Source organism: Tamandua tetradactyla, chromosome 3 (assembly GCF_023851605.1).
Source record: "Tamandua tetradactyla isolate mTamTet1 chromosome 3, mTamTet1.pri, whole genome shotgun sequence".
Classification (NCBI taxonomy): domain Eukaryota; kingdom Metazoa; phylum Chordata; class Mammalia; order Pilosa; family Myrmecophagidae; genus Tamandua; species Tamandua tetradactyla.
Genome location: NC_135329.1, coordinates 69,750,145 through 69,776,047, shown reverse-complemented (window position 1 = coordinate 69,776,047; position 25,903 = coordinate 69,750,145). Strand labels below are relative to the sequence as shown.

At 36.0% G+C, this 25,903-nt stretch overlaps 1 protein-coding gene and 1 long non-coding RNA gene across 3 annotated transcripts in view; one reads left to right on the top strand and one right to left on the bottom strand.

The window, feature by feature from the left end:
- The window catches only part of NBAS (NBAS subunit of NRZ tethering complex), a 585,536-nt gene that overhangs the window by 131,804 nt on the left and 427,829 nt on the right, over window positions 1–25,903 (top strand). For both annotated transcript variants that reach the window (XM_077153236.1, XM_077153235.1), the window contains exons 13-14: window positions 19,057–19,120; window positions 20,906–21,099. In XM_077153236.1, coding sequence (XP_077009351.1) covers window positions 19,057–19,120; window positions 20,906–21,099 — 258 coding nt within the window. The remainder of the gene's footprint in view (window positions 1–19,056; window positions 19,121–20,905; window positions 21,100–25,903) is intronic.
- LOC143677376 (uncharacterized) lies at window positions 14,476–25,816 on the bottom strand. Its single transcript, XR_013172547.1, has 2 exons — window positions 25,659–25,816; window positions 14,476–14,679 (listed from the first exon to the last, which is right to left on the bottom strand). It is a non-coding gene; the product is annotated as an uncharacterized LOC143677376 (long non-coding RNA).

Genomic DNA, 25,903 nt, shown 5'->3' with positions numbered 1-25,903 from the left:
TATCCTCTCTAATACACCTTGAACTAAGAAAGGGATATCTATAAAATGTGTAGGAATAACCCCCAAGATAACCTCTCAACTCTGTTTGAAATCTTTCAGCCACTGATACTTTATTTTGTCTCATTTCTCTCTTCTTTCTTTCGGTCAAGAAGGCTTTCTCAATCCCTTGATGCCGAGTCCCAGCTCATTCTAGGATTTCTGTCCCATGTTGCCAGGGAGGTTTACACCCCTGGGAGTCATGTCCAGAGAGGGGAGGGTAGTGAGTTTACTTGTTGTGTTGGCTAAGAGAGAGGCCACATTTGAGCAACAAAAGAGGTTCTTTGGGGGTGACTCTTAGGCCTAACTTTATGTAGGCTTAGTCTATCCTTTGTGGGGATAAGTTTCATATGCTCACACCCCAAGATTGGGGGCTCAGCCTATTGATTTGGTTGTTCCCACTGCTTGCGAGAATATCAGGAATTCTCCAAATGGGGAAGTTGAATTTTCCCCCTTTCTTGCCATTCCCCTAAGGGGACTTTTCAAATACTTTTTTATTCACTGTTCAAATCACTCTGGAATTTATTGAGGCATCACTCTGGACAGACCTACAAAAGCTCATGCCCTATTCAGAGTTCCATGTCCTTATGGTGTTCAGTTAACCTGTCCATATAAGTTATATTGGGAAATGCACTAGTCAAAATATAAATTTTATACCAAATAAACGTTTTTTTCTTTAGACTTACACAAAAGTTGAGGTTTTAAAATACAAATTAACACCTATTTTCAAAACCCTGCAATATTGACATTCCTTTGTTCTTCCTCATACAAAAATATTTTAATTTGTACGTTTAGTCACTATCATTGTACACTGTAGGCATTCCTTCATTATACCTTCTCAGTTTTTATCAGCTGTCTTTCCTTCTGATTTCTGCATCTGGTGAAACAGGATTAGTTGCTCCAGACAGAGGAGTGAGGACTGTTTCCCCAGGGGAGGCAGGTACAGGGTTAGTAGGCACTGAAAGGTTCACCTGTTTAGGTGGAGATTGGATGGCAGACTGGAGGCCAGGAAGCTGTTTCTTCTAGACAGGCTGGAGGTTGGGAAGCTCTTTGCTCAGGGCAGTCCGTTACAGGTCTATCTAGTAAAAGCCCAGCAGAGTCCAGGGATTCCATCTCCCCATCACCATCATTATCAAGCCGTATATCCCTATCCTACGTTTCCATTATTTTACAATCGAAGCCCTTTAACAGTAGACAAGGTTGAAGTTTTAGTTTATGTTGTAAATCTGCTACTCACATGATGAGGCTCTGTGTCCGTTTTTTAGAGATCTCAAGTCTGTGAGCACAGTAAATAAGATTTACTTTCAGGACTCACATGGAAATTTTTGCATCGCTCTTATGGCACTTAAGGTGCAAATTTGAAACCTTCAGCTTATCTCTTTAACTTATCACTGTGTCCAGCAAAGCCAACTAACATCATTATACCTCTTAATTCCACAAAAATCCTTAAAGATGTCAAAAATACTCTGACCTAGAGTCTTTCCTTGTATAAGCACATAATTAGCAGAATCTAATGGTGATATTTTACATATCTGTCTTGCCAACTCACCTCATGGACTGTTAGTGTCATCTTGATTGTTGGAAACAGAGTCATTACTGCCTTTGATTCTAATCAGAGTAGAAAACTAATTGTAAAACCTCATTAAGATTCTATTTCTCAAGAACCACTCACTCCAATACCAAGCTGTATTAGTCAGGGTTCTCTAGAGAAACAGAACCAATAGGAAATTGTAAATATCAGATTTATAAAGGTGTTCCATGCAGCTGTGGGAATGGAAGAGTCCAAAATCTGTAGGGCAAGCTGTGACACTGGCAGTTCTGACAAAGGCTCTGGATGAACTCTACAGGAGAGGCTCGCTGGCTAAAAAAGCAGTGAAAAATTCTCTCTTCTCCCTTAGAAGTTTTCTGCTGATTGGATTATCTCCTTGGTGGGAGGTGTGCCTTAGTTGATCGCAGATATAATCAGCCACAGATGCAGTTAACTGATTGATGATTTGATACACCAGCCTTCCGGCTTATTAGCCAGCCATGAAATATCCTTGTAGCAATGGTCAGGCCAGTGCTTGCCTGACCAGACAACTGGGCATCATCACTTGGCCAAGGTGACACCAGAACCCAACCATCACGTATGGTGTCATGCTATCTGCGAATAATGACAGTATTACTCCTTCCTTTCCAGTTTGGATGCTGTTTATTTCTTTTTCTTGCCTGAGGAAAGCTAGAGCTTCCAGTACAGTGTTGAATAATATTGGTGACAGAGGACATCCTTGTCTTGTTCCTTATCATATGTGGAAGGTTTTCAGTCTTTCACCATTGAGTACATTGGTGGCTGTGGGTTTTTTTATAAATGTTCTTTATCATATTGAGGAAGTTTCTTTTGATTCTTACCTTTTAACCATTTTTATCAGAAAAGCATGTTGAATTTTGTTGAATGTTGTATTGGCTAGGGTTCTGTAGAGAAACAGAATCAGCAGGAAATAGCCATAGATATAAAATTATTAAAGTGTCTCACATAACTGTGAGAACATAGAATCCGAGGTCTGTAGGGCAGGCCACAAGCTGGTAATTCCATTGAAGTTCATAGTGAACTCTCACGAGAGGTTGGCTGGGCAATCGTGGGAATGTAAGGGTCCAAGGTCTGTAGGGCAGGCTGCTAGCTGGTAACTCCGATGAAGTTCCTCAACGAACTTTCAGGAATGGCTGGCTGGACAGCCGTAGGAATGGAAGAGTCCAAAATCTGTAGGGTAGGCTGTGAAACTGTAGACTGCGATGGAGGGTCTGGATGAATTCCGCAGGAGAGTCTTGCTGGCTGAAGCAGAAAGAGACTATCTCTTCTGAATCCTCTTTAAAAGCCTACCAGTGATTAGATCAAGCATAACTCATTGCAGAAGACACTCTTCTTAGCTGATTACAAATACAATTAGCTGTGGATGCAGCCGATGTAATCATGATTTAAGTCCATGAAATCTCCTCTTCGCAACAGACCAGGCCAGCACTTGCCCAACCAGACACCACCACCTGGCCAAGTTGACACATGAACCTCACCATGATAAATACTTTTTCAGCATCAGTTGATGTAAATCATGTTATTTTTCCCTTTCAGTTTGTTAATGTGCTGTATTACATTGATTGATTTTCTTGTGTTGAACCACCCTTGCATTACTGATACAAACCCCACTTGTTTTTGGTATAGAATTCTTTCAATGTGTTGTTTGAGTCTATTAGCAAATTTAGTATTTTGTTGAGAAGTTTTACATATATATTTATTCGGGAGATGGTCCTGTAATTTTCCTTTCTTGTAGCATGTTTATAATATTTTGGTATTAGAGTGATGTTAGCTTCATAAAATGCGTTAGGTAGTGTTCCTTTTTCCTCAGTTTTTTGGAAGAATTTGAGTAGAATTGGTTTTAGTTCTTTTTGAAATGTTTGATAAAACCCCATTTTGAAGCCATCTAGCTCTGGGCTTTTCTTTGTGGGAAGATTTTTGATGGCTGATTCAGTCTCTTTACTTGTGATTGGTTTGTTGGCGATCTTCTGTTTCTTCTCAAGTCACTGTAGGCTGATTGTGTGTTTCTAGGAATTTGTCCATTTCACATAAGTTTTCTAGTTTGTTGTCGAAAGTTGTTCATAGTATCTTCTTAGGATTTTTTTTTTAGAGTCTGTGGTAATGACCTCTTTATCATTTCTGATTTTGCTTAATTGCGTCTCTTTCTTTTTTCTTTGTCTACCTAGCTAACTTTCTGTCAATTTTATTGCTTTTTCTTTAAGAACTAACTTTTGATTTTATTGATTCTTTCTGTGGTCTTTTTTTTCTTCTGCAGTTTATATATTTCTGCTTTAATATTTATTATTTCTCTTCCCCTGTTTGCTTTCATGTTAATGTGCTGTTCTTTAATTCCACTGAATGAGCAGGTAGTTCTCGATTTTTGCTCTTTCTTCTATTTTCATATAGGCATTTAGGACAATACATTTCCCTGTGTGTTTGCTGCATCACATAAGTTTTTATATATTGAACTTTCGGTTTCATTCGTTGCCAAATATTTTCCAGTTTCTCTAGCAATATCATCTTTGACTCACTGATTAAGAACATGTTATTTAATCTCCATGTATTTGTGGAAGTTCAGGTTCTTTAGTGGTTATTGATTTCTAGCTTCATTATGTTGTGATCAGAGAAAATACTTTCAATAATTTCAATCTTTTAAAATTTATTAAGACTCATTCTGTGTTTCAGCATATGATCTAAGCTGAAGAATGTCCCATGTGCACTAGAGAAGAATGCATATCCTGGTGTTTTGGGTGAAATGATCTATATATGTCTGTTAGGTATAATTCCATACAGAATTGTTTAAATTCTGTATGTCCTTGTTGACCCACTGTCTGATTCTCCCAATTATAGGGGAAAACAGTGTATTGAAGTCTCCCACTATGATTTTTGAAACGTCTGTGGCTTTTCTTCAGTTTTGCCAATGTTTTCCTCATATACTTTGGAGCTCCTTGATTGGGAGCATAAATGTTTATGATTGTTATTTCTTCTTGGTGAATTGTCCCTTTTATTCATTGTAGTAGTGTTCTTTCTTGTCTATTATGATGTCTTTATATTTAATGTTTATTTTTTCTGATATTAGTATAGCTTCTCCTGCTGTCTTTTGGTTACAGTTGGCATGGAACATTTTTTTCCATCCTTTCTCTTTTAATCTTTTTGTATCTTTGGGTCTAAGATGACTGTCTTGTAAGCAGCATATAGCTGGATCATATTTTTAAATTCATTTTGCCAATCTGTATTTTTAATTCATAAATTTAGTCCATTAACTTTCAAAGGTTTTACTTTAAAGGCATTTTTTAAATCTACCATCTTATTCTATGGTTTTTATTTGTTAGATCTGTATATTCTTTTCCTTCTTTTTCTTTGTATCCTTTGAATTACTTTGCTGGTACTCTTTAATTCTGTGCCTCTTCCAGACCTCCCTCTCCTGTGTTTTTTTTCTCAACCAAAGGAACTCCCTTTAGTATTTCTTGTTGACACATTCTCTTAGCCTTTGTCTGTCTGTGAAAATTTTAATCTCTCTCTCTCTTTTACAGGATATCTTAAATGGATAAAGAATTCTTGGTTGGGAGTCTTTCTCTTTCAGGATCTTAAATCTGTCATACCACTGCCTTCTCCCTTCCATGGTGCCTGTTGAGTAGTCTGAACTCAGTGTTATGTGGTTTTCCTTGTATGTGGTAGATCACTCTTCTTTGGTATTTTCAGGATTTTCTCCTCTTCAACATTTGGCAGATTTGTTAGTGTGTCTTGAAGTAGGCCTATTTGGACTTAATCTCTTTGATTTGCTTATTTATGTCTTTTACAAGGGTTGGGAACTTTTCCCCATTTTCTCCTCAACTAATCTTCCTAGCTCTTTACTCTTTTCTCATTCTGGGACGCTAATAATTTTTATATTTGTGCACTTTGTGTTGTCCATCATTTCCCTGAGATCCAGCACATTTTTCCATCTTTTTTTGCCATTTGTTCTTTTGAGCATTCAAATTGAATTTTCTTTTCCTCTAGTTGTTGTATTCTTTCTTCTTCCTCTTCCAATCTGCTATTTTGTGTGTCTAGTATATTTTTAATTTGTCCTACAGCATCTTTCATCTCTGTGATTATCTATTTTTCTACTTATTCTTTTAAATTTTTCCTTATGCTCTTTTATTGTCTTCTTGATATCCTTTCTGTCATTAGCTAACGAACTCAATTTATTTAGGAGATTTGTATGAGCGTCTTTGATTAGCTGGTCCAAAGTCTGTGTTGTCTCTGGTGTTTAATTTGGTCATTTACCTGGGTCTTATCTGCCTGTGTCTTTATGTGCTTTATGATTTTCGGTTGGCAGGGAAGAGCACAGGGTGGGGTGCAGGGCCAGGTGTGGTTGCATATGGCGTGGCATCCTTGTTTCCTTGTCCCCACCTCCCCATCCGTGCACTTCTGAGGGCTCTTGGCCTCTGTGTGGAAACGGGAGTGGTAGGTTCTGTGCACAAGTTTGATGGTTTCTATGAGGAGGGAAGGCAAGTTTGCTGGCTTTCGGGTTCCCCAAAGGAGCTCGGGCTGTGAAGCTGAGGAGGCTGATCTCCTAAGCTAGCTGTTAGGGCGGGCACTTTCTTAGGTGCCGCCGCTTTTTCCTAGTGGAGTCCCTACCCAACCCTCCCATCCTGTGTCTCTGTGTCCCAATTCCTCAGCTGTTTCATCCAGGACCTCCTTATATAGTGTAGAAGACCCTCTCAGGGTACTTGTACCCTGGAACTGCTTTTCTCATTGTTTTTCTGTCACTTCTTTCTGTTTTAGCTATTCTTCATCTTTTCTCCTTATTGATATATGTTTTTTCCCTTCAATTCATTCACCCTCATTTTAATCCAGTTGCCATAGCACTTCCAGGCTTTCAGTCATTAGATATGGATTTGCTCTATAATGAAGAGAGATTCCTCAACCTAACCACCTTGGGAGCTTAATACAAAGGCTGTTCTTTCTTTCTCATCTAAAAATTAAAGCCAAGTTGACTTATTTTTTCTCTGTAGTATTGGAATGGATCAGCTCTCAGAACTGTTTGCTTAACACATTAACTAGAGACATCATACATAAGTGCTTCTTCCTCCAAGCTATTAAAGAAGTGCCTGATTATGGAAGCATAGACTACTTTATACATCTTACATTTCATAATATTTAGAGTTTACAAGGCATAATTCATGATGTATGTGTTTTGTGTCCGTATTCCAAATAAAGACATTATATAGATAATTGATCCAAAGGAATTGTGTATTTTTTTTGGTTATGGTGTAGTGATACAGTTTTAATTTCTTCCATTTAGGATGATCCTCTTTCTATATATGAGAAATTTCATAATTGAGTAAAATACTTTTTAAGTGATGAAAACTTTGAAAGCATTTTTTCTGGTTTTCTTAAACCTATTTCTTTCACCTATTAGGAGTATTGATCAATTGCCGAAGCACACTTTATATTTCATCTTGTGAGTATCATGGACTGTCATATACGTCTAAAGGGTGCTCACAGCAACATCGCTCAGTCTACACTCTTGTTTCCTGATGTCCTGGACACCTTTTTTACCTACAAATACAAATTGCATCTGTTTTAATCTTCATTGGCATCCCCACTCTAACTTGCTAGCTCCTTAGGGTTGTTAATTATATGAGTTGTTACAAAACTATATAAATCAGGACTCTTTACTTATTGAAGTTATTTTTATTAACTAGATACTCTAGTGCTTCTATTAAAAAAAGGCCTCTAAAATTAAGAAACCGTGACACCTGGAAATGACTAAGTATAAGTACCCAGTAGTTTGAAAGATGCACCCAGAAAAATAATGGGGCAGAAAAGGCGGAGCAGTCAGAAATGGAAATCTAGGTCCATGATAGCAGGAGATTCAGGTCAGAAGTCCTAGTAAGAATCTTGTCAACAGAAATGCCCTGAGAATTTGGAAGGCAATTCATTAAGAATTGCATAACCTGACTGTTTTCTCTCTCTTTTTTTAAATGTAGTTTTACGGAGGTATATTCACACACCATATGGTCCATCCAAAGTATACAGTTGTTGCTTCACAGTATCATCACATAGTTGTGCGTTCATCACCATGATCATTTTTTGAACATTTGCATTTCTCCAGAAAAATAAGTGGGGAAGAGAACAAACAAACCCAAGCAGTCCATATCATTTTCCCTACCACTAGTATTGGAGTCTACCCAAGTTTAAGACGTACAATAGCAGTAGGTTAACTAAGGGAGTATAGTGTTGTAGTATTTCTGACAATGCTGTATAAATATATGTATATATCTACTTATATATATATCAGTAGATTAGAACAAAACATTTGGAAATAGACACATACAAACATGGACAACTAACTTTTACATAGTTTTATAATCATTATCTAAAACTAGGCCTACTTGATTACAGTTCAACAACTTTAGGTATTTCCTTCTGGCTATTCTAAAAATACACTAAAAAAGAAGTATCTATATAATGAATCAGTAGTCACAATCATTTGTTACAACCTAATTTCTCAGTTATTCCTTCTTCCTCTCATTTGATCTTCCTCTCAATCTTGAGGAAAATATAAACTTACTAAGTTAAACTTTTGTAGAGACTTAGATAGAGCTTAGGATTTTCAGGATACCATTGCTTGGGGCTTGTCATACTGTGATAGTTTGTAATATCTGGCTGAAGCTTCTGTAAGAGTAACCTCCAGAATGACCTCGTGACTCTATTTGAAATCTCTTAGCCACTGCAACTTTATTTTGGTCTATTTCTTTCCCCTCTTTTTGTCAGGAAGGCGTTTTCCGCCCCAAAGTGCCAGGCCAGGCTCATCCCTGGAAGTCAGGTCCCACGTAGGGGGTGGGCAGGGAGTTTATTTCAGAGTTGGCTTAAAGAAAGAGGCCACACCTGAGCAACGAAAGAGGCTCCCTGGGGTGGCTCTTAGTATAATTATAAACAGGCCTAGCTTTGCTGTTACAGAAATAATAGTCACAAGGTTAAGCCTCAAGATCAAAGGCTTGGTTTGTTAAATTGGGAGTCCCTAATGTTTGAGAGAGTATCTGAAATTCCTTGGGTAGGGAAATTTTATGGTTGGTCTTTATTCCCCAGTCCCTCAAGGGGATTTTACAAATACTTTTATTTTCTACCCATGCTATTCTGGAGTGTGTCTGGGTATTTCATTAACCTGTAAAGAATAATAAGATCTAAATCCCTATTCTACATTCCATGTAGTTAGGTTGTTTAAATAAACTGACCAGACAAGTTAACGTGCTACAAAAGATTTAAATTTTGGACCAAATAAATCCTACAGTTTTCACATGAAAAAGTTTTAAAATACAGATAGTATCATATTTTCCCCCCTATTCTGATTCACCCTAGCTGTAACCAGGCCCATTTCATTCTCATCTCCAATTAGAGTCTGATCCTCCAGAATGACCTCGTGACTCTATTTGAAATCTCTTAGCCACTTCATCCTCTTCAGAAGTAGCTGTGCGGGGTACTTTCAGAACTGCAGAACTCCAACTCTGAGTCTCAGTTGTCACACTGATACCCAAACCACCAGGTCACATACCAAAAACACAGCATCTCAAATTTTAGAAATCACAATTAAAATTCAGGAGCAGATATGACTACTGCAAGAGCCCATCATCCAGGATCCTTTATAATGAGCCCTACTTGAACATTCTGTACTCCTTAATCCATAATTACCAATTTTCTACCTACTTTTCATCCCATGACAACCCATGCACTCAAATTCAGTTCTTAGAATTTTTTTCGCTCATTGTATTTAGCTCATGTCAGTGAAACCATACATTAATTGTCCTTTTGTTTCTGACCTGTTTCATGCAATATTATGTCCTAAGGTTCATTGACCTGGTTGCATGCTACATGATTATATTCGCTCCTGTAGCCGCTCAGTTTTCCATTCTATGTGTACATCACAATTTGCCACTACCTTGCCCACTGCTGCTCAGATTCCTATACTGTCATTGCAGAGCAGGGACTGCCAAGCCTTTCCTTGTCATGCTGCTGCTTAGCATGTGGAGAGACTAAGTCCCCAACCTGATTTAGCTTCAGAATAAATTTACGTCCAAATTGGAAAAACAATGAGGATTTAATTTTATCTATTCTTTTTTTTTAAATCCTAAGGTTATGGTCAAAATGCACACTCCTCCATTTACCTGTCACTTTTCTAGTCTGGTCATTAGGCTACTATATGCCTGGACCCTCCTCTGCTGCCCCCTACTATTGACTTCCCCTTTTTATTACACTTTCTGAAACTCTGTTCTGTGTATGCAAAATCCTATGAGGTTTCAACCTCTTCACTAAACACTCGTGTTTCTTTCTTTACACTTAGTTAAGACTTATGTAACTCTGTGGTGTCAGGGAACACTGTATGTAATCTTCTTGAAGTTCTAACAATTTCTCTAATAATAATGTAAATTATTACTTACTGAGTACTTACTTTACCCCAAGATTATATAGCAAGTAAGTAGGAGAGCTGAGATTTGACTTTGTAGTTCCCTGACTCGTGTCTATGCTCTTTCCATGACCCTGTGGGAAAATAAAAACATTTTTAAAAGGTGGGAGAAAAATATAAAGTATTTGTTAGGCTAGTGGGTGCCATCATGTCCTGCCCACACTTTTATCCCCTACAATACTTGGTACGTTTTTAGTTAGTTTAATAACCTCTGCTATTGGAAAGGTTAGACATATGTAATTGGTTAGGTAGGCTAGAATTATTCTTTATTATTGGTTTTTCCATGGATTCTTTTTATTTCATGATCTTTAAAAGCACAGAGACTAACCCTTTTTTATCAGCGGTTATTATACTCATGTCTTCAGCCCTCTTAAATGGGTTGAATTCTTGACCTGGTTATAAGTACTAGGCACTGTTCTCTCATTGGAAAACCCTTGGCTTTACAGTTGGTATCTGGAGTACCTGTGGTGTAGTGAGGCATGGGCTGATGATGGTAACTCATTGTCCAGCAAGGGCAGTTTGAATAGCTACAACCTCCTTGAATCTTTTACCTGTCTCCTGAGGATTAATCACATTAGATTGGGCATTTTAGATTAGAACTTTAGCAAATGAAGGAAGTCACTAAAATCTATTGTACTGAGTAAGTGCTGTAAAGCTTGTTTGTAACAGTACTATAAAGAATAAGTTGTTGCTCTATTTATAACAACATGGTGATGAAATCATAAAGGTCAACTATTTATTGAATCTCTACCAAATGCTAGAGCAGAAAATACAGTAAGTCACAATTTTTGCCCTGAAGGTGTACATAATCTTGCAGGGAAACTATAAAGAAATATTACACTAACATATTTTAATGTTGTGGAAAGATAAGCGTAGAATGCAGGGAATTCAGCTGGTGCTGTTGAAAGAACAACTGCTGCAAATAAATAACATTTGTGTAGTAGATTTAGTAAGACTTGGCTATTTACAATACAATTTTCACGTTTTTCATTTGTCTCACAACAACTTTATGGAGTAAAAAATGTTTCATAGATAGAAATAGTTCTAAAGAGGTTAACTTGAGATCACTGATGTTAGAGTCAGTATATCATTTTGACTCAGGTCTTCTAACATTCATCCTTTAAGCTTTTTTTCAGAGTATTTGCTTATAACATTCACATTTTGAAATGATTACTTTTATTTGAGCAAACTCGGTAGAAGCATATAAGATTGATGGAAAACGATAGAGAGATATCACTTTGCAGTTTCTATGACTGTGCTGATATTACTAAGTAGGCGTGTTATAGTGTTATTTCTCAAATGTGTAGGTGTCATCGTTGTGTATCCTCATCACTGGAGTTCCATTAAGGGAAAAGCTTAAGACCTGGGATGCACACCTCGTGGGGGCAGCAGCCTCTCTTTCCCGTTCCTCTAGTGGCGGCTGTGTGTCCTTGGGTCAGCCACGTGGTAAGGAGCTTTGCCTCTCTCTGTGGCTGCTCTGGGAGCCGAATGCACACCAACAGCTTAAAATAGGTTATGTGGTAATTTATAGGATGTGGTATACAGTATGTCCTGTATAGTTAAACGTTGCCTGAGAAGAAACTAATGTTACTGCTGCCCTACAAAATCTTAAATTCTTTACCAAAATTGTGAATTCACTCCTTTGGGGGTTTCTTTATATAATTTGCTACTTTATTTGTTTTCATAATTAGTGCTTTGTGTGATTTGGTATTTTCTCTGTAAAATCTGATGTTTAAAGATAGTTGTAGAACTGCCTATTACGATTTACTTCTATCCACTTTTGAGTTGATTAAATACTTTAGCTTTCACTGTGAATATGAAAATCCATCTGGCTAAAAATCTGTATATATTAAATTTTGTTCATGTCTTCAATATAGTGGAATTGCGTTAAGTGATTTTCATCTCACACATTTCCCATACATTATATTTATATCTTTACATCTTATTTTAGCTTTAATTTTTCTCTCAGAAAGATTTATTACTTGTCTATTTGTACTTATTTCTAGTACACAAAACTTCCCTTTTTCCATTTTAATTTTATTTTCTCTTTGACATATAGTAGTGCTAAACTAATAATGTTTGTTAGATGAGTGAAGCAGTGAAGGATAGGTGGGAAAATGGCCTTTTATGTGCTTCATCTTTATATGAGCCACAGCTATTTTCAGAACATTCCTAGACTGTGAGCTTCTTGAGAATAGGCACCGAAGATCACCCACAGGGTCTAATATAGAGTTTGGTTTATTAAATATTAATATATGTTTGTAGAATGAATAAATGTTTCAGATGTTACTTTTATACTGTGGGGGTAGGGTCTCTTATATTTTGATTTTAGAGGTTAAAAAAGAAATCACCAAATAAAATTCTTTAAATCTAAATAAAATATTGCTTTAGCCATAATAACCCTTCTATCACAAAATCTAAACTGTATTCCTAGGACATCGCCCTTCGGGCTGCCAGTGTGCTACAACATGGTGGTGTCTCCTTCTGTTTCCAAATGTGTGGTGTTCTAGTTTGCTCGCTGCTGGAATGCAATATACCAGAAACAGAATGGCTTTTAACAAGGGGAATTTAATGAGTTGCTAGTTTACAGTTCTAAGGCCGAGAAAATGTCCCAATTAAAACAAGTCTATAGAAATGTTCAATCAAAGGCATCCAGGGAAAGATACCTTGGTTCAAGAAGGCTGATGAAGTTCAGGGTTTCTCTCTCAAGTGAGAAGGTACATGGTGAACACAGTCAGGCTTCTCTCTCATCTGGAAGGGCACATGGTCAATATGGCATCATCTGCTAGCTTTCTTTCCTGGCTTCTGGTTTCATGAAACTCCCCAGGAGGCATTTTCCTTCTTCATCTCCAAAGGTTGCTGGCTGGTGGACTTCAGCTTCTCATGGCTATGTCATTCTGCTCTGCTCTCTCTGAATCTCTCATTCTCCAAAATAGGACTCCAATAAATCAATCAAGACCCACCCAAATGGGTGGAGACATGTCATCCCCTAATCCAGTTTAACAACCAGTCTTGACTAAATCACATCATCCAGGGAGATGATCCGATCACAGTTTCAAACATACAGTATTGAATAGGTATTATTCTACCTTTATGAAATGGGACTTATATTAAAACATAGCTTTTCTTAGGGGGCATACTTCCTTTCAAACCAGCACATGTGGCATGTGCTGCAAGGAGGAGTGACATGGAGCTCATTTCTTGGAGTAGATTGGCAGGGACCAGAAGCAAGTGCCCTGGGCTGTGCTTTCATGTGGGTCATGGATGCATGCGGAGGAGGTTGGGATCTTCCTCAAAGGCTGCAAAATGTGTATTTGGTGTCATAAAGCACAACCAGATCATGGTCATCTCACAGACAGCATTTGGGGTTGAAGGATAGTAAGTGGGGGACACCTTGAATGGCACCAGGGGAACAGAAGGGATGTCAACTCAGAAAACAGTGAGGAATGCTTGTCAGGAATGAAACGTTCAACTAGCTAGTTTGGCAGGCTGAAGCAGAGTTTTGAATTTTGTGTGTGTTTTTGTTCTTACCATACTGTACAGATAATTTCACCAAACTTCCACCTTTCATGGGGTTAAACATTTAGTTCAGATATCTAAAATGAATTTGCTGTGTACTTCTAAGGCAAAAATGCAGATGGTTAAACTCTGATGTCTTGTACTTGAATTAAACTGAATTACTTTTATCCTTAAATAAACTTACAATTTTTCAACCTTTGTACTTTTGTTCACTTTGTGCTCTCTGGCTCTCTGCCTCCGTGAATTTTTCCACATCTAAATTGTATTCTAATCTTAAAAGCCATAGGGCTTTCTTTGTGACCAATACCATTCATTGTTCTTTGTATCCCATATCATTTTTCTCAAGCCCCAATACAAAATGATCTGCAAACTTTGAAGACCCCAGCACTTTTGGCTATATTTTTCTTTGGGAATGTATCAGATTTGACTTTGGGTTATATTCACTTTTTCATTTTCTAACTAAATTGTAAGCTGCTTGAGTATAGAGCCTGTGATGTCTGAATTTTTTTTTCCTATCTCTTAAAATGTAAGTGCACAGTATTTATGACCAAATAGCAGGAAAAAAACATCCTTTTGAGAGTCTTCCCACTAGTACTAGTATCATAGTGGGAAGACTAGTACTATGATAGCTACTTTCCCTGCTGCTTAAACATTTACCTTAAAACTTAGTGATGCAAAACACTGATTCATTTACTCATTCAACAGTTAGCTTCTGTGACAGGTGAATACTGTGAAAACAAGGACTACTGACAGAGTTTAAAGTTAAATTTGCAAGAGACACCTATATTTAATCTATCTACTGGGAATAATATGCTCCAAATTATCTGGATACTGTGGTTCCATTAGACTAGTAGTACTTGTTCATGGTACCCACCCCACCATTAATTTTTATAGAAAAAAAGCACACTTTGACTTCTCAAAATACTTATGTCAATGAAATTATTTTTCCTTTAATTTTTCTCAAGACTTCTTGTCAAGTTATATAGTGACTTAACATGTCTTTACATTTCCCAGGGCTGAGTCGTTGTTGTATGAGGGGCTTACAGGTTTTCTCTCTCCCTTTTCTTTCCTTTCCTGCTTTTCCTCTCCTCTCCTTCCTTAAATTTTTTTTCTTTATGAGAGAAGTTGTCTGTTCACAGAAAAATCATGCAGAAAATACAGAGTTCCCATATATTTATATATGAATATCCAATTTTCCCAATACCATTTGTGGAAGAGATCATTCTTCCCCCATTGAGTGTACTTGGCTCCCTTGTCAAAAATCAGTTGGCAGTAAAACTCACCACCCTCCCCCTGTCTATGTGGGGCATGACTCCCAGGGATGTGGACCTTCCTGGCAACGTGGTACAGAAATACCAGAATGAGCTGAGACTCAGCATCAAGGGATTGAGAAAAATCCTAGAATGAGCTGAGACTCAGCATCAAGGAATTGAGAAAACCTTCTCGACCAAAAGGGGGAAGAGTGAAATGAGACAAAGTGTCAATGGCTGAGAGATTCCAGAGTCAAGAGGTTATCCTGGAGGTTATTCTTATGCATTAAGTAGATATCACCTTGTTATCCAAAATATAATGGAGGGGCTGGAGGGAACTGCCTAAAAATGTAGAGCTGTGTTCCAGTAGCCATGTTTCTTGATGATGATTGTATAATGATATAGCTGTCACAATGTGACTGTGTGATTGTGAAAACCTTGTGTCTGATGCTCCTTTTATCTACCTTGTCAACAGATGAGTAGAACATATGGAATAAAAATAAATAATAGGGGGAACAAATGTTAAAATAAATTTAGTTTGAAATGCTAGTAATCAGTGAAAGGGGTAAGGGGTATCGTATATAAATTTTTTGTTCTGTTTTTGTTTTATTTTTCTGTTGTCTTTTTATTTCTTTTTCTGAATTGATGCAAATGTTCTAAGAAATGATCATGATGATGAATATGGAACTATGTGATGATATTGTGAATTACTGATTATATAGGTAGAATGGAATGAGCATATACTAAGAATGTTTGTGTTTCTTTCCTGTAACTTTTTTATAATTAATAAAAAAATTAAAAAAAATCAGTGGTCAGTAGATTGAAGTGTTTATTTCTGAATTCTCAGTTCAGTTCCATTGATCTATATGTCTGTCCTTGTGACAGTACCACACTGTTTTGCTTGTTGTAGCTTTTTAATAAGCTTTAAAATCAGAAAATATGAATTCTCCAATTTTGTTCTTTTTTTTAAAGATGGTTTTTGCTGTTCAGGGTTTCTTACCCTTCTATCAATTTGATGATTGACATTTTCATTTCTGCAAAGCAGGCAGTCAGAATTTTTAATAGAATTATATTGAATCTGTAAATCATTTTGGTTAGAATTGATATCTTGATGATATTTAGTGTTCTAGTCCACGAACCTGGATTTTCTTCCCCTTATTTAGATTTTTGATTTATTTTAACTGTGTTTATTGTTTTCTGTGTATTAATTCCTTACATCCTTAGTGAAATTTATTCCCATATAATTTGATTCTTTTAGTTGCTATTATAAATGCAATTTTTTTCTTGATTTCCTCTAGACTGCTCATTACTAGTGTATAGAAACACTTGTGATTTTCACTTATTGATCTTGCACTCCAGCATGTTGCTGAATTTATGTATTAGCTCTGGTAGCTTTGTTGTGGATTTTTCAGGATTTCTATATATAGGATCATGTCATTTGCAAGTAGGGAAAACTTTACTTCTTCTGTTCCTATTTGTATATCTTTTATTTCTTTTTCTTGCACAATTTATCTTGGCTTGTTGAATAATTTTTCTTTTTCCTGATGTTAGAAGGAAAGCTTTCAGTCTTTGACCATTGACTATGATATTAGCTGTGGGATTTTCATAATTGCCCTTTATCATGTTGAGGAAGTTTCATTCTATTCTTAGTTTTCTGGGTGTTTTTTATCAAGAAGGATCAAGTTGGATTTTGTCAAATGTATTTTCTCTGTCAATTGAGATGATCATGTTGTTTCTTTTCTTCATTCTATTAATGTGGTGAATTATAAAAATTCATTTTCTTAGGTTGAACCACTCTTGCATACCTGGGATAAATCCCACTTGATCATGGTATATAATTCTTTGAATGTGCTTTTGTATTTGGTTTCCTAGTATTTTGTTGAGGATTTTTGCATCTATACTCATAATATACTCATAAAGGATATTAATCTGTAATTTTCTGTTCTTGTTGTATCCTTATCTGGAATGAGTTAGAAAGTGTCCTCTTCAAATTTTTGGAAAAATTTGAATATTGGTGTTGATTCTTCTTGGGATGTTTGGTAAAATTCAGCAATGAATCCTACTGATTGTGGGGCTTTTCTTTGCTGGAAGGATTTTGATGACCAACTCACTTGTTACTGGTCTGTTGAGATCCTCTTTTTCTTCTTGAGTTGAAGTAGGTTGCTTTTGTTTTTCTAGGAATATGCCTATTTCATCTAAATTATCTCATTTGTTGGTATATAGTTGTACATAGGGTCCTCTTATCCTCTTTATTTCTGTGGGGTTAGTAGTAATGTCCCCCCTTTCAGTTCAGGTTTTAATTATTTGCATCCTTTCTTTTGTCCTTTGTCAGTCTTGCTAAAGATTTATTTGTTAATTTATCATGTCAAAGAACCAACTTTTGGTTTTGTTGATTGTCTCTATTTTTTAATTCTCAGTTTTATTTATGTCTGCTCTAATTTTTATTTTCTTCCTTCTGCTTGCTTTGGTTTTGCTTTGGTCTTCTTTTTCTACATCCTTCAGTTTTGAGGTTAGATCTATGCTTTTAGATCTTTCTTTTTTTTTTTAATGGAAATATTTAAGTGCTATAACTGTCCCTCTTAGTTTTGGAATGTTGCATTTTTATTTTCATTTACCTCAGGATAGTTTGTAATTTCTTTGTGATTTTCTCTTTAACCCATTGGTTGACTATGTATGTTGCTTACTTTCCATTTATTTGTGAATATTCCATTTCTGCCTCTGTTATTACTTTCTAGCTTTATTCCATTGTGGTTGGAGAAGATACATTGATAATTTTAGTATTTTTGTGTGTATTGGAGATTGTTTTGTAACCTGATATATGATTTATTCTAAAGAATGGTTCTCTCGTCATTTTTTTAAAGCTGCAGCTCTCTGTTTATTGTAGTTCTAAGGAAGATGATCTTGTCAGTTTCTGTAGTTGTTGAAAAATTTTGTGTTGAAACAGCATCCTCGAGCATTTAATGCCGACATCTGGGTCAGCTGGAAGTCCTCCTTTCTTTTGATAAAGGTTGCTTAAAATTTTAATGTTTTGTTCTCAATTCCCCTTGTATACTTCAGATTGCAAATAGAAAGGCACATGTCATCTTATAAATAAATGGCAATGTGAATAAAGTGCTGTCGGAGTCTGCAAAACTGGTGATTCTGAGGCAAACTATAGTGCCTTATAAAAGATTGAATATTTTAGTTTTATTGATTATTTGTGATAATATTTACCTGTTTGTATTCTAATTCTTTGAAATTTAATCATCATTTTATTACTTTGTAAACTCTGATAATGCATTACCATTTGTGGTAATTTTTTTTCTGGTATATTTTAAAGAAAAAACCTGTTCTCAGTACTGCTATGAGTAATTTTATTGTAATAGTGGAGAAAGCAAGACTGTCATTTTTTAGTCCATGAGAGGGAACATCCATTATAATGCTGTAAAGTTGGCAACAGTGACAAATTGATAGGAAAACATTTTTACTTATTAAATGAAAAAGCTCATTTTATTTGAATTAAGTATAGCATGGGGTTCTTCACATTTAAGATTTAAGATTAACACTGAAATTATTTTTTGTTGGTCTTCCCCCATACCATTATAATTCTAGAGAATAAGTAATTAACAGTGCGCCGAGAGTTTGTCTGACATTGGTTCAGTCTCAATTACTTTATTATATTCCAGGGAAATTGATGTACCATTACATTCTCAAAGGTGGACGTGTTGCTATGAGAAGAGACTATGGATAGATTTAATTTGATGATTGTTCGATTCTATTTTTTACTTAATAAATTTTGTCTTCGAAAGTAATATAGCAGTACCTAGAGCTGTGGAAACTGAGGTCTTCAGGGATGCTCAGCTTGTGGGCAACATCCAGGTCCCCATCTCATTAAACCCTTGGCTCAGGCCAGTGTTTATTCACATCCACACAGCTGCTTTCCCCTCGTGTGTACGAGTGTGTGTATGTGTGTTTGTATATAATAAATTGTTAGTGAATCTTGCTTTTATTTTTATTAATTAAACCTTGCTATCTAATTGTTCTTATGTATGCTATTTTCTTTATTAAATTGAGTTACAGTATCTTTATGTGCACATTTTAAGTGTAAAATTAATTGGCTTTTCACAGGTATCATGGAGAGAGACATATCTTAGTTATTACTGATAGATAGGAGAAAAGCATCATCTCTGTATATTGTTATTTAGTAAATCCATAGTTCATGATGATTTTCTCACATATTTCACTGAAGAAGTCATGTACGTGTTTTTCATATTTAGCCAGGCTATGATGACCTTAATCCTGATTGGAGGCTCTCTATTGAGAAAAGGAAAAAAATAAAAGGTAAGTGTATGAAATATCGGGCCTTAAGAGAGAATATCAGGAGGCCTCTAGGTGATATAATAATATTGTTGGTGTCTAGATGCTTCTGCTTTGTTTTGGAAGAAGTACCGAGATTTTGTAGCGAAAAAGACAGCAGATCTGACTTTCTGATGACCAGGTGTTAATATATTAGGCTTTCCCGCAGGCTGAGCCAGAGCCCAGGGTGTGTGGTGTGGCTTTCCTGCCACGGGGCATCCGAGAATCAGTGCACTGACTTTAAAATCCACAGATATCATTCACTTCAGTGTTCCTGGGGGAGATGCCTGAAAGGATTCCTGAAGAAATATATATAGAGTTAGTTATACTTAAGTTACACAGCCCCGATAAAGGGCAGGGATGGGTGGGGGATAACTAGTGTGGCAGAGGTAGGGCTTTTTATTTCTTTTTATACCTTTCCATGTTTAAAGATTTTTTTTTTTTAAGTTAACATATTTTATTTTTATAAATAGAAATCAGATTTATGTCTAAATCAAAGTAATGGTGATTATCTAATAGGTAGATTAACACAAAAATATATCCAAAGGTTTACTTTGGGTTAAATTTTTCTTTTTCTTTTGGTGAAACTCCCAAAGTTAAACATCTTAGCATTTTTTTTGTGTCTTTTATAAAATCAGTAATAAGATTCAAAAGTGTATTACAATATGCTTTTAATTCTCATTTAAAGAATGTTATAATTAAAATCATGTATCATGCTTTTGTTAAATAATTCATTCAAAATATTCATTCGAGAACTTTATTTTTTGAGAAAATTGTCAAAGCAGAAGGTCGAAGTCATATTTAAATTATTTGCTCCTTTTCCTTCTCCTTCTCCCTTTACCTTAGCAATAAGCCCTAGGAAATCTACTTTCCAAACTTTCTTGGAATTCCTTATTTATATAGCTTGCCTAGGCTTAAATTAAGTTAAATGTTGAGTTGTTATGATCTGTATGTTTATTAATATTATGGGCTGTTCTCGTGGTGATGCACTCCTATTTTAAAGTTTACGTCTTCTCATTCTAATGTTTATATATATATATTTTTTTTTTTTTTTCTTTTTTTGAATGTATGTTTTACCGTTATATGTACTACATTTAAACCAGATCATATCCTTTGGGGGAAAAAATGAGTTATAAGAAGCACAATACAATTATAATAAATATGATGTCATTTCCTTTCCTGAATCCCTCAGTTTGGTTACAGTTCATTTTCATCCTTAAAATTTCTTTCTGGCTTTGGATGTTTTTGTACTGACTGATTTGCTGCAAGTTTAAGAGCAAATCAGCACTGGAAACTGTTGCATAGCTGTCTTATATTCCAAAGTATATAGTTCTTTCATATTGTTTGCCTGAAAATCTATATATGACCATTTTCCAAAACCTTTTATAATTTTCACAATGAATACACTTTGTACACACCTATATTTGATGTGATTATGTTGAAAATGGTGACATATTTTTCTTATTGGTATATTGTTAACTTTTTTGAGCAGAACCTTAATTTTTGTACCTCTGTGTCTCAAAAAACTTGGACTTTTTCTTGGCAAATTTTTGGCACTCAAATGTTGATCAAAGGAATTACCATTTTTACTTCATTCTTGAGTAAAACTTTGAATGGTAACTTATGTTTTATTTTTCCTTATTGTTTAGTTTACCTCTAGGGCTCAAACAATGCAGATGAATATGGCATTTGAATTGATTATTGAACTAAGGATTGTATTTAAAGCACATTTGCAGGTGCATTTACATTAATTTATTTTTTGCCCTTTAGATAAAGAGTCCTTTTATCCACTGGTAGATATAAATTGGTGGGCAGAGAATGCGGTGACTCTGGCTCGTTGTTCTGGTGCTTTGACTGTTTCATCTGTGAAAACATTGAAGAATTTACTGGGAAAATCCTGTGAGTGGTTTGAACCATCACCTCAAGTCACTGCTACCCACGAGGGAGGATTTTTAAGTTTGGAGGTAATGCATTCCATTTACAGCAACCGGTGTGTAGAGACATCGTATGTCTCACCAAAATCTAAAAATCTGATTTTTTTCTTGTGATCCTGTCTTTGTAAACCTAAATCTATGATTTGAATCACATATTGGGTGTAGTGTTAAAGAAAAATCCATTTGGTCTATGAATAAAAAAACTGACCATTGTAAAAGAATGAAGAAAATCTGTAGATTTTTGCTTTCCATAAAATATTTTTTCTTCACTGAAATGATAGATCTCTTTTTTTTCTATATTAGTCATCTTAAAATGTGAAATGGTTTTACTCCTTGAGAAATACGGACTTTAACCTATTTTCATGAAATCTGGAAACTTAAAAATTTTCATTTTGAGTAAAGAAAAAGTGTCTATCATGTCAAAAGACTCGAAAATAGAAGCATGTAGAGTTATGCGTTGATCATTTAAAATACCTATTTTTAAGTCATTCATGGGCTTTGACTTTTAATAGCTTTCATTTAATTGCAGATTGACAAATATTTTTTGACATCTTTTTCTTGTGAAATATAACATATATATACAAAAAAAGCAATAGATGTCAAATAGTTATGAAACAGGTTTTAAAATTTGGTATGGGTTACGATTCCATAATTTCAGGTTTTACCTTCTAGCTGTTCCAAGACAATATCAGTGTAATGATCCTGCAATCATACTCATTTGTTAAATCCTATCTTCCTTCTTCTTTGCTATAACTCGTCCTTCTTCTTTGATCTTTCACCCAATTTTTAGGGATATTAGGGCTATGCTCATTCTAACTTTTTCATGTTGGAAAGGAGTATCGACAATATAGGAAAGGGAAATGGCATTAGTTGATGTTCTTGAAACGGCTGACCCTTGGGCCTAGGAGCCATCTGGAGGTTATAGGTTTCTGGAAAGTAAACTTAGTGCATGAAGCTTTGTTAGAATCTCAGATAGAGCCCAAGTGTTCTTTAGGGTTAACAGAAATGATGTTGGTTGGGTTTTGGCAAACCATGGCAATTAGCACTATCTTGCTGAAAGCTTCCATAAGAGTAACCTCCAGAATAGCCTCTCAACTCTGTTTGAAATCTGTTTTTTTTTTTATTAATTAAAAAAAAATTAACTAACACAACATTTAGAAATCATTCCATTCTACATATGCAATCAGTAATTCTTAATATCATCATATAGATGTATGATCATCATTTCTTAGTACATTTGCATCGATTTAGAAAAGGACTAGCAAGACAACAGAAAAAGAAATAAAATGATAATATAGAGAAAAAAATAAAAATAAAAAATACAAAAAATATATATAAAAACAAACAAGCAAAAAAACTATAGCTCAGATGCAGCTTCATTCAGTGTTTTAACATAATTACATTACAATTAGGTAGTATTGTGCTGTCCATTTTTGAGTTTTTGTATCTAGTCCTGTTGCACAGTCTGTATCCCTTCAGCTCCAATTACCCATTATCTTACCCTGTTTCTAACTCCTGATGGTCTCTGTTACCAATGACATATTCCAAGTTTATTCTCTAATGTCGGTTCACATCAGTGGGACCATACAGTATTTGTCCTTTAGTTTTTGGCTAGACTCACTCAGCATAATGTTCTCTAGGTCCATCCATGTTATTACATGCTTCATAAGTTTATTCTGTCTTAAAGCTGCATAATATTCCATCGTATGTATATACCACAGTTTGTTTAGCCACTCGTCTGTTGATGGACATTTTGGCTGTTTCCATCTCTTTGCAACTGTAAATAATGCTGCTATAAACATTGATATGCAAATGTCCGTTTGTGTCTTTGCCCTTAAGTCCTTTGAGTAGATACCTAGCGATGGTATCGCTGGGTCGTATGGCAATTCTGTATTCAGTTTTTTGAGGAACTGCCAAACTGCCTTCCACAGTGGTTGCACCATTTGACATTCCCACCAACAGTGGATAAGTTTGCCTCTTTCTCCGCATCCTCTCCAGCACTTGTCATTTTCTGTTTTGTTGATAATGGCCATTCTGGTGGGTGTGAGATGATATCTCATTGTGGTTTTGATTTGCATTTCTCTAATGGCCAGGGACATTGAGCATCTCTTCATGTGCCTTTTGGCCATTTGTATTTCCTCTTCTGAGAGGTGTCTGTTCAAGTCTTTTTCCCATTTTGTAGTTGGGTTGGCTGTCTTTTTGTTGTTGAGTTGAACAATCTCTTTATAAATTCTGGATACTAGACCTTTATCTGATATGTCGTTTCCAAATATTGATTCCCATTGTGTAGGCTGTCTTTCTACTTTCTTGATGAAGTTCTTTGATGCACAAAAGTGTTTAATTTTGAGGAGCTCCCATTTATTTCTTTCTTTCTTCAGTGCTCTTGCTTTAGGTTTAAGGTCCATAAAACCGCCTCCAATTGTAATTTTCATAAGATATCTCCCAGCATTTTCCTCTAACTGTTTTATGGTCTTAGACCTAATGTTTAGATCTTTGATCCATTTTGAGTTAACTTTTGTATAGCGTGTGAGATACGGGTCCTCTTTCATTCTTTTGCATATGGATATCCAGTTCTCTAGGCACCATTTATTGAAGAGACTGTTCTGTCCCAGGTGAATTGGCTTGACTGCCTTATTAAAGATTAAATGTCCATAGATGAGAGGGTCTATATCTGAGCACTCTATTCGATTCCATTGGTTGATATATCTATCTTTATGCCAATACCATGCTGTTTTGACCACTGTGGCTTCATAATATGCCTTAAAGTCCGGCAGCTTGAGACCTCCAGCTTCATTTTTTTTCCTCAAGATACTTTTAGCAATTTGGGGCACCCTGCCCTTCCAGATAAATTTGCTTATTGGTTTTTCTAATTCTGAAAAATAAGTTGTTGGGATTTTGATTGGTATTGCATTGAATCTGTAAATCAATTTAGGTAGGATTGACATCTTAACTATATTTAGTCTTCCAATCCATGAACATGGTATGCCCTTCCATCTATTTAGGTCTTCTGTGATTTCTTTTAACAGTTGTTTGAAATCTCTTAGCCACTGATTCCTTACTGTGTTACATTTCTTTTCTCTTTTTGGTGAGGTAGGCATTGTCAATCCCACAGCGCCAGGGCCAGGCTCATCCCTGGGAGTCATGTCCCACATCACGCCTGAGTGTCATGTCCCACGTAGCAGGAGGTGGGGAAATGATTTCACTTGCAGAGTTGAGCTTAGAGAGCAACAAAGAAGGTCCTCTAGAAGTAGCTCTTAGGCATAACTATAGTTAGATTAAGCTTCTTCCCTACATAAATAGAACCTGCACAAGAGCAAGCCTCAATATCAAAGGCTTATTATTAGCCTATTTACTTGGGAGTCCCTAATGTTTGAGACAGTTACCAGGGATTTCTCTGGTGGTGGAGTTTTAATAGTCCGTATATATTTTTCCAGTCCCTCAAGGGACTTTGCCAATACTTTAAAAAATATATATTTTATTGATAAATCACACACATATAGTCCATACATGGTACACAATCAGTGTACCATGATTGTGATCACTCTAGATAAATAAAAAGAAAAAACTCATACATCCCATAGCCCTTAGCCCTCCCTCCTGTTGACCACTAGTATTTCCATCTACCCAATTTATTTTACCTCTTATCCCCCCATTATTTATTTATTTTTATCCATACTTTTTTACTCATTTGTCCATAATCTGGATAAAAAGAGCCTCAGACAAAAGGTTTACACAATCATACAGTCACATTGTAAAAATTATGTCTTTATTCATTTGTCTTCAAGAATCGAGGCTATTAGAACACGGCTCAACTGTTTCAGGTACTTCCCTCCAGCCACTCCAATACACAGTAATACACAAGACTAAAAAGGGATAGCTACATAATGCATAAGAAACCTCCAGGATAACCTCTTGACTCTGTTTGAAATCTCCCAGCCACTGAAACCTTATTTTGTCTCCTTTCTCTCTTCCCCCTTTTGGTCAAGAAGGCTTTCTCAATCCCATGATGTTGGGTTCCAATTCATCCAGGGAATGATGTCCCATGTTGCCAGGGCTATTTATACCCTTGGGAGTTATCTTCCATTTAGAGGGGAGGGCAGTGTGCTTACCTGCCAAGTTGGCAGAGCAACAGAAGAGGTTCTTTGGGGTGACTCTTAGGCCTAATTGTACATAGGCTTAGCTTATCCTTTGCAGGAATAAATTTCGTAGGGTGAAACCAGGATCGAGGGCTTGGCCTAATGATTTGGTTGTCCTCACTGCTTGTGGGAGTATCAGAAATTCTCCAAATGGGGAAGTTTAATATTTCTTCCTTTCTCCCCAGTCCCCCAAGGGGACTTTACAAATATTTCTTTATTCACCTCCCCCATTACTCTGGGATGTATTGGGGCATCATACTAACCTGGACAAACTAATAAAATCTTTTCCCTAATCAAGATTCCATGCACTTATGGTATTCAGCTAAACTGACCCATAAATTAAATTAGGTAATACACTACCCAAAATAAAAATTTTGCATGAAATGAACATTTCTCCCTTTGGTCTCATACAGAAGTTGAAGTTTTAAAATATGGATGATATCATCCTTTTACCCTGTATTCTAATCTGCCTTAGTCATATCCAGATTAGCTTCCTTCATGTCTCTAGTCGAAGTCTGATCATGTTTTCAGTTTTTAAAATAATTCCTGTATGGGGTACTGCTGATTTTCATAGGCTCAGAGCTCTAATTCTGAGTCTCATATAGTCAGATAAATACCTGAACTACCACGTTTTATATAAACAGCTCAGCATCTTAGAATTTAGAAATACATTCTAAGCTGTTATGAGCTTAGAAATT